The 14,898-nt window shown below is 35.9% G+C and overlaps 1 protein-coding gene across 1 annotated transcript in view; it reads left to right on the top strand.

The window, feature by feature from the left end:
* Positions 1 to 14,898, top strand: part of BCAP29 (B cell receptor associated protein 29) — a 53,908-nt gene that overhangs the window by 20,123 nt on the left and 18,887 nt on the right. Inside the window, exon 6 of the mRNA XM_081146878.1 lies at positions 4,114 to 4,222. Coding sequence (XP_081003004.1) covers positions 4,114 to 4,222 — 109 coding nt within the window. The remainder of the gene's footprint in view (positions 1 to 4,113; positions 4,223 to 14,898) is intronic.

Here is a 14,898-nt window from a genome sequence, read left to right as displayed (position 1 = left end):
TTAATTGATCTTTTTAGAGAAAGAGGAAGAGAGAGAGGGAGATGTTGATGTGAGAGTAAAACATCAATTGGTTGCCTCCTACATGCATCCTGACTGGGGATGCAACCTGCAACCTAGGTGTGTGCCCTGACCGGGAATCAAACCCACAACCTTTTGGTGTACAGTAAGATGTTCTGAGTCACACTGGCCAGGGCCAAAAAGGTATTTATATAGAAACATAATTCAAAAATGTTTCTTAGATTGTACCCAGTATCTTTTAGAGACTAAGCATCAGTTTATTTTTTACTTTGTTTTGAAAGGCATTGATTCACAGTTGTCATATAAATTTCCCTTATAGTACTATATAGGTCTGGGAAATCAAGGAGTTGGTATTTCTGAATTTAAAAGCAAGCAATAAGTTATTTTTGCCCTTTTGAGGGGGAATGTTTTAGCAACAGAATCAGTCTCATTTTGTACCTTAATATTTTTTGCTTCATTTTCTATCCTTTGATCTTATTTCCCAATGGTAACAAGAAAGCAAAGCCCTCAAAGGTTTTATTAGTATTATGGCTAACCTCAGAGCACACAGCTTGTCTTTGTAGTCTGTGTCCATATCTTGATTTAACATTATGCCCATCATGTCAGATTAATGAGTTGTAACTACTACTCTTATTCTTTACTTTCTTCTTACTCTTCAGCTCTAAGAAAATGGAAAGTGTTTTTATAAAGTCTTGGTACTATTATTTTTCTCATACACATCATAATTAATGTATTTAAATTAGTCTTGTCCTTCAAAGAAAGCATCTTCCTCAAAACATTTTTAGAATTGTTTTCAGAACCAATTGCTGTTGCAAGGAAGTTTATTTCATGACTACTGATTCCTTGATGCCCACAATTTCTTCTCTTTTTTGTTTTTCTTCCCTTTGGTTCCCTGCCATCCTGGTTCCCTGCTTCCTGTGTATCTCTGACCCAATCAGTGGTCCTAGATCATCAGAGGTACACAAGTATGCTGGGTTAAAATCAGTACACAGCGGGGAGAAAGTCTGTGAGCTGGACATAAATACTTTCAGTGCCCAAAATGCAACTAATTGATCAATAAAGGCCATAGGTCAGAATGTCAAAGATGACTTTTATTTCAAGATTCTTCATTCATGTAGGTTTTAAAATACTAATTAAGGAAGGATAAAAATTAATAAAATACCTCTTCATTCTCTGTCAGAGACACATTATCTAAATGGAAAGTATATTACTCTGAGATCCAAGAGACTTGGGCAGTAGTTCCAACTCTACCAATAATTAGCATTGGGACCTAGGGCAAGTCACCTCGTATGTTCTGGCCCTCAAGGTCATAAATAATAGCTAACATGGTGTCAGGTAGTCAGGTATCACTTCAAATGCTTCACAGTAAGTTATTAACTCTTACTTCTTGCAACAACCCCATAAGGTTGATGCTGTTATTTTCTGCATTTTATACATGAGGAAATGGAAGCACAAAAATGTTAAGTGACTTGCACAAAATCATTTAGCTAAGTGATAGAACTAAGATTTAATCCGAACAGCCTGATTCTAGACTTCACCCTTTTAACCACATTGGTTTTTTGTTTGTTTGTTTTTTATTTTTTTTTAAATATATCTTTATTGATTTCGGAGAGAGGAAGGGAGAGGGAGAGAGAGATAGAAACATTAATGACGAGAGAGTCATTGATTGGCTGCCTCCTGCACACCCCCAACTGGGGATCAAGCCTGCAACCCAGGCATTTGCCCTGACCGAGAATTGAACCGCAATCTCCTGGATCCGAGGTTGATTCTCAACCGCTGAGCCACACCGGGCCGGGCTAACCACATTGTTTTGTTCCCTTTGCTTGTATGATAGCCTATAAAATGACTTGCATATGGCGCCTGAGACCCTTTTGTGTTCTGATATTCAGTTAATTAAATGAAATAATTATGAAAGACCAATTAACTTTTAATTGCTTTAAGTAACAACAGTGATAGAGCTTTACTTCTTACTAATTTTTTCCCCAGCCACTTACCAAGATGGGACAAAGAAGGTAGGACAGTGAACACATGCATTATGGTAGCTGGTAGCTTTCATATTTTACTTTCTCCAGCATCAAGTTGCACATAATAAATTTGGACAAGTTTACAGGTGCAGTAATGAAAGCTAATTTATAAGGCCAGCACAAATCTAACTTTTCCAAGTAAATGGCATAATAATTCAAACAGTCAGTGTAATAAACATTCCTGCAACTCAGTGGTTTCAATTTGGATAATCACTGGAGACTTTGTGAACTAAACTCAGTGAAGCAACAACTAGATTGTTTTGAACTTCAAGTGGATAACAATTTCATAGAGACTTGAAGGAAATTTTTTGTTCTTGTTTTTGCTCTTTAAATTTAAAAAAAAAAATTTTTTTGTTGTTGTTGTTAACCCTCACCCAAGGATATTTTTTCCATTGATTCTTTAGAGAGAGTATAAGGGAGGAGGGAAGAGACACAGAGACAGAAACATTGATGTGAGAGAGACACATCGATTGGTTGTCTCCCACACGTGCCCCGACCTGGCCAGGGGTTGAGCCGGCAACCAAGGTACGTGTCCTTGACTAGAATCGAACCCAGGACCCATCAGTCCACAGGCTGAGGTTCTAACCACTGAGCCAATCAGCTAGGACTAAAATATTTTTAAATTTGAAAGTATAAGTCTTCTTCAGTTGTAGTGTGTACTTCAGTCCTCTTATCTCCTAAAAAAAAAAATTTCTTGGGATTATATAATATATTCATTAGAGCTTTAATTCCTCCTGGGCTGTCTAATCTCTGGTATAACACAATAGTACTGTATTTGATCTTGTGCTACAGTGTGTGTGCTCTTGTCTCATCCTTTTCACTAAATTGAAGTTACCTAAAAGCAGAGATCATATTTCTTTTACATTTTTATCCCTTATAACACCTAGTATTGTAAAATATTTGCATGTAGTCAGTGCTCAGTAAAACATTTTGTTTGTTGAATATACCAGCTTTTATTAGAAAAGGAACCATCTGCAATAGAAATTCTTTTCTTTCAGTCTGTTTAAAATTGTCCTGTGTTGCTTTTTCACCTATGGAAGCTGTCAGTATTGAGTTGCCACACTTTAGCCAAATAACCCATGCCAGTGTGTGCATATTTTATTTTTCAAACTGTGTACATATTTAATTTTTAAACATTAATTTGCCTTTCTTGGTAACTTCAGTTTTTTAAAATTTCTTTATGATGTCAACTTCTTTATTCTATTAACAATGATGGTTTCCATGCAGACATACAGATCACAAACTATTTACACTGTTATGTTTTTATTTATTTGTTTGTTTATTAGTTTGGTGTTTTTTTGTTTTTTATATTTATATTTTTGAGAGTATTACAGACATCCCCCATTTTTCCCCCATTGCCACCCTCTACCCAGTTCCCACCCCACCCTAGGCCTTCACCACACTATTATGTTTTTATTTTAGTCAGATATTTTACTATTCAGATTTTAATTTTTCTTGCCTAGAAAAGATAAGCTAGAAACATAAAACATTTTAAAAGCCAAAATAGATTTTAAAATATGAAGAGCATTGTAGAGGATTAATTGAGTAAAATTAATTTGGAGACTGGTCAATGAAAATTAAATAGAACTTTCCAAGCATAGAGATGGTCCCTTCATTTTCTACTTACCCATGTCCACCCTGACAACATTACATCCTTCTCTTATGAATTCACCTTTATAAAAATAGTCTGAGTAGACAGCTCTGTAACTGAAACATAATGATCTTCCAGTTAATATCCTCAGAACTGACTTTGTTTTGTTTTTTACTTAGATTTTTGTTACACTTAATTGATGAAAAGATATGCACATTATTTACCTAAATATTTTTGAAAGTACAATTTTAATCATAGCCCAAAAAGAAACTCTTTCATTTCGGAGATTTCAACCCTTGTAAGGAGAAATTTATTTGTGTTTCTGTTAAGAAAATTACATTATAGGAAATGATAAAATACTAAAAAGACAAAGAATGAAATCAAGACCAATAATTTTAAATATATTACTCAGACCATTTCCCGGAAGAATATCTGGCTATTGCAATCTAAGCTCACTTCTATAACTCTCTTTTCTGATAGCTCTTGAAAGTCCATAACAAAGAAAAGGAACACATTTTGGAAGCAGAAAATAAAAAACTGGTAGAAGACCAGGAAAAACTGAAAACTGAATTAAAGAAGACTTCAGATGGTAACTTTGTGTGCATGTGCCAAAGTAGAAAGGGCATGATATTTTATGCTGTTAAATTTCACTGTTTTCCCTAAAACAAATCTAATGGCTAAATAGTTCTTCTGACTAAAATTCCAGGAGGGACCTATTTATAAATTCCTACTCAAATATGAAGATAAAACATTGTTTCAGCCAAGAGAAACATGCTGTGTTATACAGAAAAACATGTAGGTGTTTCAGATCTGTGTTGTAAATACAGATGTTCTTACCTTAGCAAAAGAGCTATGTTCCTGAAAAGTTGCTTGTAAACACATTATTGGAAAATAAATCATGTTCGTCCATCACAGTATATTTCTCCTTTGAAAGAAGTGATTGCAGGGAACACTTTTGGTTATAAGAAAGTATATTGCTGCCCTCTCAGGGGGCTCAATTATTTGGAGCGCTGTCTTGTACACTGAAAGGTTGTAGGTTCAATTCCCAGTCAGGGCTCATACCCAGGTTGCAGGTTTGATCCCAGTTGGGGTTCATGCAAGAGGCAACTGATTAATGTTTCACATCAATATTTCTCTCTCTCTCTCTCTCTCTCCCCCTCCTTTCCTCTCTGTCTAAAAATCAATGAAAACATATCCTCAGGTGAGGATTTAAAAATAATTTTTAAAAAAAGAAAGTATAGCCCAGCCAGGCATGGCTCAGTGGTTGAGTGTCAACCTAGGATCCAGGCAATCGGGGTTTGAGTCCCAGTCAGGGCACATGCCCGGGTTGCGGGCTTGATCTCCAGTTGGGGGCATACAGGAGGCAGCCGATCAATGACTCTCTCATCATTGATGTTTCTTTCTCTCTCTCTCTCCCTCTCCTTTCCTCTCTCTGAAATCAATAAAGATATATTTTTAAAAATAATAAAAAATAAAAAAGAAAGTATATTGCTAATCTCAAGCCCTAATATTTCCTATCTGCCAGATATATGGAAAGCATTCCTTGAAAGAGATGGGTAGGCATAGAGTAAGAAAAATCTGGAGTCAACTGAAAATTTGAATGGTTTCATTCCAAAATACATTGCATTGAGGACTTGGGGAGAGCATCCTAACTTCATTTCCCTGAAGGCAGCTATTCTACATTTTTTTGCTTTTTGAAAAATAGTTCTGATAGTATTTTCTTCTTAGTCAAATTATTATTGCTTGCATCCACATAGCACAGAAAATTGTGTACTGCAAGTCCGATGTCATCCCAGGAAACTGTGTAAAAGTTTGTGGTTAGTCAAAATTTCTGCATAAAATAGACATTCCTTGATGTTGTCCAGACACTGGGAAACCTCTCAGCCAGTCAGACTTAAAATAATAATCAGTGCATAGGCCTTCTCCAGTTTTAAGTCTCTTTCATTTCTTTATGTTGGAGGTAAATTGGAGAATGTTCATGACTGGATCAAGGACCTACTTTATGCCATTTGTAAATTTAGATTTTTTAAATAGATTATGCATTTACATTGTTTGGATAGAGTTTACTTTATCAAGATGTGTTTGAATTTGAGATGAAAAATCTGAAGATAAAAGCTAATTCTGTAAAAAACAAAAATCAATAGGGTATTTCATGCAATATAAAATTTTTAGTCACTTTTCTGCTTATTTAAAGTGAAAGAAAGTAAATCTGAAAATTGTTTAGAGGCAGTAAATTAAAAAATAAGTTACTCTTCTAGACAAGGTGGTATATTATGTAGTAGGTAGTAGTATAGCCCAAAATTCAAAATCTTATCATAGTTTGTACTGTTGGCTCTTCTGCCACTCCAAAAGATTTGGAACATGATCAAGAAGTTTTAATATTTGTATAAAAATAAGTTTAGTAATCAGCTACCCCCTACATTAAACATTTCAGAAAAGAAACAGTGTTCTTTTTCTACCCAACACAAAATACTGCTGCTAATCTTCCTGAAGAATGAGAAGGACTATTTTCAAAATATCTTTTATTAGTTTAAAAAATTGTTTCAAAATCTTGCTTTTATTCACATCTGCCAATGATCCTTTTTCTTATGTTGTTAGCAGGGTGTTACAATAATAAAAGATAGATAAGAATAGATTATATACCCTGCTACACTGCTCAACCCTGAGCTTTAACTTCACAAGTCTGAGCTGTAACTCTCTAACTCAATATTATTTTAGATTAACATAAAGAAAGGCAATATTTCTTTAACAGACAGTTCAGATGTTTGAAGAAAATGAACTCTTTGATAGTATAGGCATTGTGTTTATAATCTGAGAACAAGAGGTGCCAGCTTCTGTGTTTGAAGTGTAGACTGCAAAGCTACTTTCAAAGTGAATCAGTGTTGAAGTAAAAGCAGATTTTACCTGTTTGAATATGTCCTGTTTGGTTCCTGGAAGGTGTGTAGTATCTTATGAATACACTTTATTTATCCAAAGTTATTATTTTAGATAACATCATTAATGACCTTGAGAAGATCAAAGTTTCATTTCTAAAGGAGGTATTTCCTTGGCTATGTTCTCTTGACCTACACCAGTCAAGTTTATTAAGGCAAGAACTAAGAAATTACATAAACAAATAGTACAAGATTCGGATGAATTTGGCAGCACCATGCTTTGAATGTAGTACCATTTAAAAATATTCACTGATTTCTAAAGATTGAGGGTATTAAGGCTGACGGTGCTTAAGAAATGTTTCAGAAAGTTCTTTTATACTTGAAAATTGAGTAGAAAAGCAATGTGGTTTATTTTTTAATAGGGGTAAATAGAGTGTTTTCCATGATTTGTATTACCCTTAGTGTTTCTTTAATCTAAGTGAAACATTTTCTCCAAAGTGTATTAGTAGAATTAAAGCATAAATATAAATGTTTATTTAAGCTGGTCATCACCAACTTGGAAAACTGGCATCCTGAAAACAGGAATTAAGAACACTCCATCAGTAGTACCAATTCAGATTTTGCCCAGAGTTAGTAAATTACTTGTGCTTCAGTGCAGTAATATGACCCTAGTGATCCAAAGAGTGTGCATGCCCCAAAACACCTAATTTACACTTAGGACTGTTAGTCAGGTATAAGGACCTGCCTCATCTTTTGGTTTTAATGATCTGTTTAACAGTGCAGCTGATGTCCCAGTGTGTAGCATAATTGGGAAAAGCCACTGCCATGCAAAATGAAAACTTAAGCTTTGAAGAATTTACAAAGTTCACAAGCTTTCATAATAAAAATAGATCTTGCATGTAATGGAAAACCTTCTGATGTTCAAGGAAATTGACTTCAAAGGAATCTTTTAGGATAGCTACTGTATTCTTATGAATAAATATCTCCTCAGTATTATTCTTATTACTGGAGGAAATATGTACCATTTAATCATTACATGTATCCAGGCGGTGGTAAAAGTAAATATGATTTTAAAAGTAATTGTGCTGCACATGGAAATGTCTCCTCCTCATCCCTTTAAGAGCAGGAATATATTTATAACATGCTACATTAATAGAATTCTAGGGCTGCCTTTTTTTTTTTTTAAATAAGTTTTTATTGATTTCAGAGCGAGGAAGGGAGAGGTAGAGAGATAGAAACATCCCCAGTGGAGATTGAGCCCAAAACCCGGGCATGTGCCCTGACCAGAATCAAGCCATGACCTCCTGGTTTGTAGATCGATGCTCAACCACTGAGCAACACCAGCCAGGCTAGAGTTGCCATTTTAGTAGAGGTTGAATAGTAGTATATTTCTCCTACAAAAAGGGAAAAGAGAAAAACGACAAAAAAGTGACTAGGGCAAATTCCTTGGCCCTACCTTTATTCTTTCTCTCTTTCTCCCTTCCTTCCACCACCCCCTTTCTTTCCTTCCTTTCCTTCCTTCCCTTTCTTTCTTCCCTCATCCCACCCTGCCTTCCTTCTTTCTTTTCTTCTTTCCTTTTTTTCTGTTTCTATCAACAGTTTTTTAAAGAACTTTACAAACGATTTATTTATTGCAAGATTTTTTAAAGATTTTTTTATTGACTTTTAGTGAGAGAGGAAGGGAGGAGAGAGAAAGAGAGAAACATCAATCTGCTGCCTCCTGCACACCCCCCACTAGGGATCAAGCCCACAACCTGGGCATGTACCCTGACCAGGAATCGATCTGGCAACCTCCTCGTGCGCTGGACGATGCCCAACGAACTAAGCCACACCAGACAGGGCTAGTTGTGATGTTTTTATTTACTGTGCACTTCTTACCCATTCCCAGGACCTGTACATGTAAAATAAACCATTTGAGTGTCATCCAGTGACCAGGAGAAATAGCTGTGGGGAAGACAGAAACTTAAGATAGAAATTCAAGGTTACCTTATATATCATTCACAATACCAGCAGTGTAACTGATGCTACCCTGAGAAAAGCTTTTAAGATCTCTCTACAGAGGAGCATTAAAGCAAGAGAAAACAGTCTAGATGGGTGGATCCAACATATGTATATAAAATGACTGTGATTCATTTCCTTGCCTGTATGAGATCAATAAACATGGAGCGGAGAGTGCTAAATGTATACTAAATAAAGGAATGTTCCAGATGATGAGATTATAATCAAGCTCAATTCTCTTAGTACAGGGTGGGGCAAAAGTAGGTTTACAGTTGTGAGTATGATAAACAGAGTTTATTTTTGTATTATTATTTATTACTCATTGTATGTATTCTTTTCCATCCGAACAACTGTAAACCTACTTTTGCCCTGCCCTGTATGTGTAGACATGTAGATTGGCAGAAAAATTAGTGAAATGACTTTCTCTTGTGAGAAAAGCAAAGCATGTAGCAAACTGGTCTGTCAGAAGTTGATATGTCACCCTAGGATACAATCAAAGATAATGCTGTAAAGTTGAGAGACCGGTTGATAGAGCCTCTAAGAGATTGAGGAGATGATTAATTAGAATGCTTTGGTGTTCTTCTCTGCTGTCTTATTCCCTATCTGGATATGTGTGGTCACTAAAGGCCTTCATGGTAAATACTTTTATACTGAGTATAATAGCTCGTATCAGGTTTATGTTTACCCCAAAGTGAGATAAAGAAATTAAGCTGGACAACTCTAGTCTAAAACACTTTCAACTGGGGAAAAAAAAAAAATCACCAAACAATTAATAGGGGTTATCTGGGTAGTCTTGATCAAGTCACTAAACCTTTCTAGGCCACAGTTTTCTCTTCTGTAAAATGAGGGGATGAACTAGTTAACCTTAAATTCTATTTCCATAGCCCCAAATAAAATAATTAAACAAAGTGACCATCAAGAACTAATTTTTTTTTAATTTTCAAATTTTATTTTTGTTTAAAATAGTACAGATGTACCTTTTTCTCCCCATTGACCCGTTCCACCCCATCCCATCCCCCTCCCCAGTCCCTCTCCTCACCATTGTCTGTGTCCCTGGGTTGTGCATATATGCATATAAATTCTTTGGTTACTCTCTCCCCCTCCACCCACCCTCCTCAATCCCTCTGACATTTGTCAGTCTCATCTATGCTTACATGTCATTGAATCTATTCTGTTCGTTTATTAAGTTCTTTAGATTCCACATATAAGTGAGATCATGTGATACTTGTCTTTCTCTGACTGGCTTATTTCACTTAGCATAATATTCTCCACGTCCATCCATACTGTCCCAAAGGGTACGATATTCTTCTTCTTTACAGCTGCGTAGTATTCCATAGTGTAAATGTCCCACAGCTTCTTTATCCACTCATCTACTGATGGGCACTTGGGCTGTTTCCAGATCTTAGCTATTGTAAACTGTGCTGCTATGAACATCGGGGTACATATATCCTTTCTGATGAATGTTTCAGGATTCTTAGGATACATTCCTAGGAGTAGAATCACTGGGTCAAACAGCAGCTCCATTTTTAATTTTTTGAGGAACCTCCATACTGTTTTCCATAATGGTTGCACCAGTCTGCATTCCCACCAGCAGTGTACTAGGGTTCCCCTTTCTCCACACCCTGGCCAGCACATGTCGTTTGTTGATTTGTTGATGGCAGCCATTCTGACAGGTGTGAAGTAATACCTCATTGTGGTTTTAATTTGTATCTCTCTGATGAATAGCCACGTCGAGCATTTTCTCATGTGTCTCTTGGCCATCTGTATGTCCTCTTTGGAAAAGTGTCTATTTAAGTCCTTTGCCCATTTCTTAATTGGGTTGTTTGTCTTTCTCTTGCTGAGTGCTATGAGTTCTTTGTACACTTTGGAAATTAACCCCTTATCAAATTCAGCCTTGGCAAATATGTTTCCCAGACCGTGGGGTTCCTTTGTATTTTGAGGCTGTTTTCTTTTGCTGTACAGAAGCTTTTTAGTTTGATGTAGTCCCATATGTTTATTTTTTCCTTTGTTTCTCTTATCCTAGGAGATGTATCAGTGAAAAGTCCACTAGGTGGGATGTCTGTGACTTGACTGCCTATGTTTTCTTCCAGGATTTTTATGGTTTCGTGACTTACATTTAAGTCTTTTATCCATTTTGAGTTTATTTTTGTGTATGGTGAAAGTTTCATTTCTTTGCATTGACCTGTCCAATTTTCCCAGCACCACTTATTGAAAAGACTGTCTTTACTCCATTGGATATTCTTGCCTCCTCTTGTCAAATATTAACTGACCATAATGGCGTGGGTCTATTTCTGGGGTCTCTGTTCTGTTTCATTGATCTATATGCCTGTTGTTGTACCAATACCAGGCCGTTTTGATTACAGTGGCTTTGTAATACAGTTTGAAGTCTGGTAATGTGATCCCTCCCACTCTGTTCTTTTTTCTCAAGATGGCTGCAACTATTCGGGGTCTTTTGTGGTTCCATATATATTTTCGAAATGTTTGTTCTAGATCTGTGAAATATGCTGTTGGTATTTTAATAGGAATTGCATTGAGTTTATAAATTGCTTTCAGTAGTATGGACATTTTAATGATATAATTCTTCCAATCCATGAGCATGGTCTATTCTTCCACTTGTTTAAATCTTCCTCTATTTCTTTTTTCAGTGTCACGTAGTTTTCCGAGTATAGGTCTTTTACATCCTTGGTTAAGTTTATTCCTAGGTATCTTATTTTTTTAGTTGCAATGGTAAATGGTATTGCTTTTTTAGTTTCTCTCTCTGAAAGTTCATTGTTGGTGTATAAGAATGCCATTGATTTCCGGATGTTGATTTTGTGTCCAGCTACCTTGCCAAATTCGTTTATCAAATCTAGTAGTACTTTGATAGAGTCTTTAGGGTTTTCTGTGTACAATATCATGTCATCTGCAAATAATGACAGTTTTACTTGCTCCTTTCCAATTTGGATACCTTTTATGTTTTCTTCCTGTCTGATGGCTATGGCGAGGACTTCCAGTACTATGTTCAATAAGAGTGGTGAAAGTGGACATCCCTGTCTTGTTCCGGTTTTAATGAAAATGGTTTTAGGTTTTGCCCATTGAGTATGATGTTGGCTGTAGGTCTGTCATATATGGCCTTTATTATGTTGAGGTATGATCCCTCTATTCCCACTTTGCTGAGAGTTTTTATCAGAAATGGGTGCTGGATTTTGTCGAATGCTTTTTCTGCGTCTATTGATATGATCATATGATTTTTGTCCTTCATTTTGTTTATGTGATGTATCACATTTATTGATTTGTGGATGTTGTACCAGCTTTGCATCCCCGGAATAAATGCCACCTGGTCATGGTGTGTGATCTTTTTAATGTATTGCTGGATCCGGTTTGCTAGTATTTTAGTGAGGATTTTAGATCTATGTTCATTAGGGATATTGGCCTGTAATTTTCTTTCTTTGTAGTGTCTTTATCTGGTTTTGGGATTAGGATGATGCTGGCCTCATAAAAAGAGTTTGGGAGTTTTCCCTCCTCTTGAATTTTCTGGAATAGTTTGAATAGAATAGGTGTTAATGCTTCTTTGAATGTTTGGTAAAACTCGCCTGTAAATCCATCTGGTCCAGGACTTTTGTTTGCTGGGAGTTTTTGTTATTACTGCTTCAGTTTCATTAGTTGTTATCAGCCTTTTCAGGTTTTCTGCCTCTTTTTGATTCAGCTTTGGAAGATTATATGCTTCTAGGAATTTGTCCATTTCCTCCCTGCTGTCCAATTTGTTGGCCTATAGTTGCTCATAATATTTTCTTACAATCCTTTGTATTTCTGTTGGGTCAGTTGTTATAACTATTTTTATTGTTGGCTCTTTGAACCTTAAACTTACATTTACTTTTTATGAGAAAAAACTTTTTACTGTAACTTCCCTTCTCCTAGACTTATTTCAAACTGTATTCCTCACATTAGAAAAATGTTTCATCTATTGGAACCATTTACATGGAATGATAAAACTTTGCAGGAAAGGACTACTGACTTGAGTAGAGAAATTAGCATGTTCTTTTTAATATAAATATTATGTTAGAGAAATTAAAGATGAAACTAGATCTTGAGAGCTCTTCCCAGCTCTGAGAGCCTTTGCCTATGGGATTATAACACAAAGTAGTCACTTAATGTTTAAACAGAGTACCTAACTTTATTTCTTTTTAATTTTTATCAAAGTTTTACATATACATAATGTTAATAGTCAGATAGTACTACAAGACTTACAATGGAAAAACAGCAGTCCCCTGAGGCCCATCCCCAAAAGCAGCTGTTCAACTCATTTAACTATTTTTTCTGATATTCAGTTCCAGATTTCTAAATACAGTGTTTAGGTAGCAATTTCTTGATCTTTCTGTGTCTGGGATATTATCTTTGACTGTCTTATGTGGAAAAGGACGACTTAGGACTCCGGGGACTGCTCTCTTATCTCACCTAACTCCCCCACATTTCCCATCCCCCCATTCTTCCAATATAAGCATATCAGTTTTTATTTTATCAAATTATTATGACTATATATCTGTTATTCATCATCATCATGGGGACCCTTTTACCTCTTTCTAGTGCTACTACCCTCTTTACTGGATTCTATGTTTTCACTTTTTATGTACTCTCTCCTTTTGGTAGAGCATACCATCCAATAGTTTCCTGATAAATAGTACATGAAAGGTAAACAATTTGAAGACATGAATGTCTTTAAATCATTATTTTCTAAAAATCATTATTATTTTAGCCTCAGTGTTGGTTGAAAAATATTTAACCTCAGAAATTTGAAGGCAATGCTCTGTTATTTTCTGGCCTATATTGTTTCTATTGACGTGGCCAGAGTCATTCTAGTCCCTGATCTTTTTGTATATGACCTGTTATGTTTTGTTTTACTTTCTGGAAAGATGTGGAATCTTCTATCTGTCCCCAGGGTTATGAAATTTCATGTAAAGAGAGATTTTAGGAGGCATGTAGAATCAATAGATTTGGGGAATGAAGGAAAATAGAAGTTTAAGATGACTACAGGTTTCTACTTGGTTGGCTAGGTAGGTGATACTTTCAACTAAGATCAGGACCAAAGGAGGAGTGGAGTGCTTTCTTTTATTTGGAGGAGACGGGAAGCAAAAATAATGCATTTGGTTATAAATATACTGAATTTAATTCCTAGTGGAAAAGCCCAAAGAACAGTTGGAAATACAAGTTTGAAGCTTGAAAGAAAGGTAGTCTCAAGATAGAGTATAAACCATTGTATATATGTATCTGATGGTTAAATCAGGGCATCAGTGATTCCCAGTCAAGAAAGGCTGTACTGAGTGAGAGGGAAGGAGCCTCAACATACAACTCTGGCACATAACAACATTTGAGGATTAGCCTGAGAAGAATCATCAGAGGTTTTACCTGATAACTACTCACCTCTGGCCATTTAATTTTCAGTTATTTCACTAGTAAAGACTTTCTGGATTCAAGGTGATACCTCTACTTTTCAGTGTATATTAATATTAAGCCTACTGATGGTTTGGAAAGTATTTACAGTAAAAAAAAAAAAAATGCCATATGTATGTATAAAATTTTCTACTAAAATTTTACCCTTTGAAAGATATTTTGAAATTGCAAGAAGGGACAGAGTGTATGAGAAGTATGTGACAAATATGAGTTGGAGGAAATCGGGATATATGAGGAAACAAACTTGGCAAGCAAATACTGTATTGCTCAGCTATGCTCCCTCCTCTGTCCCTGGACTACTTCACTGATTTCCACAACTTGATCTTTTCTTCAGAAAAATCCAACAGTATTTTCCTTCACTTCCTCCCTCCCCATCTGGTTTCACCTTAAATTTGCTGTCAAAGGTAAACTTTGTTTACTCAACACTTCTAAAGGTTTGTATTTCATATATTTTATTTCAGTATGTCTTCACACAAAGTGACCTTTCTGGAAAGCATTTACCCCTTTGCCCACTACCCTGGATCAATAGCATATTCTTCTGCTTTATAGAATGTCCTGCAACCTTCACAAACCAAGTACTCCTCAACAGTTTTTAAAGAATCTGCACCTGGGATTTGGGGTTCTGCAGATAGCTGTGTGTTCCCGCAGGGTTTCATATTACACGAGTTTTAGCAACATGGAGTGTCTGCTCAATTCTGTTTACAAAATTTTACTTGTATCTATCATGTACAGAGTATTGTGCTGGATTCTGTGAGGGATACCAAGATTAATACATTGTCTTCTTAGTTTTCAAGAATGTCTAGTGAGAAAGGCGAACAGGTTTACTGACAACAAAAATGTAAGGCAAGGGATGATAAAAGCCAAAATAAAGGTCTGGTACAAAGGGCTATGGTAGCACAGAGAGAGGAGAGAGTGATTGTTATTACTGGCAGAGTTGAGGAAAAATTCACTCAAATATCATTTGAGC

This window comes from Miniopterus schreibersii, assembly GCF_964146895.1.
Source record: "Miniopterus schreibersii genome assembly, chromosome: 9".
NCBI classification, from domain to species: domain Eukaryota; kingdom Metazoa; phylum Chordata; class Mammalia; order Chiroptera; family Miniopteridae; genus Miniopterus; species Miniopterus schreibersii.
Note: the sequence above shows the minus strand (reverse complement) of the source record. Positions and strands in the feature narration are given on the sequence as shown.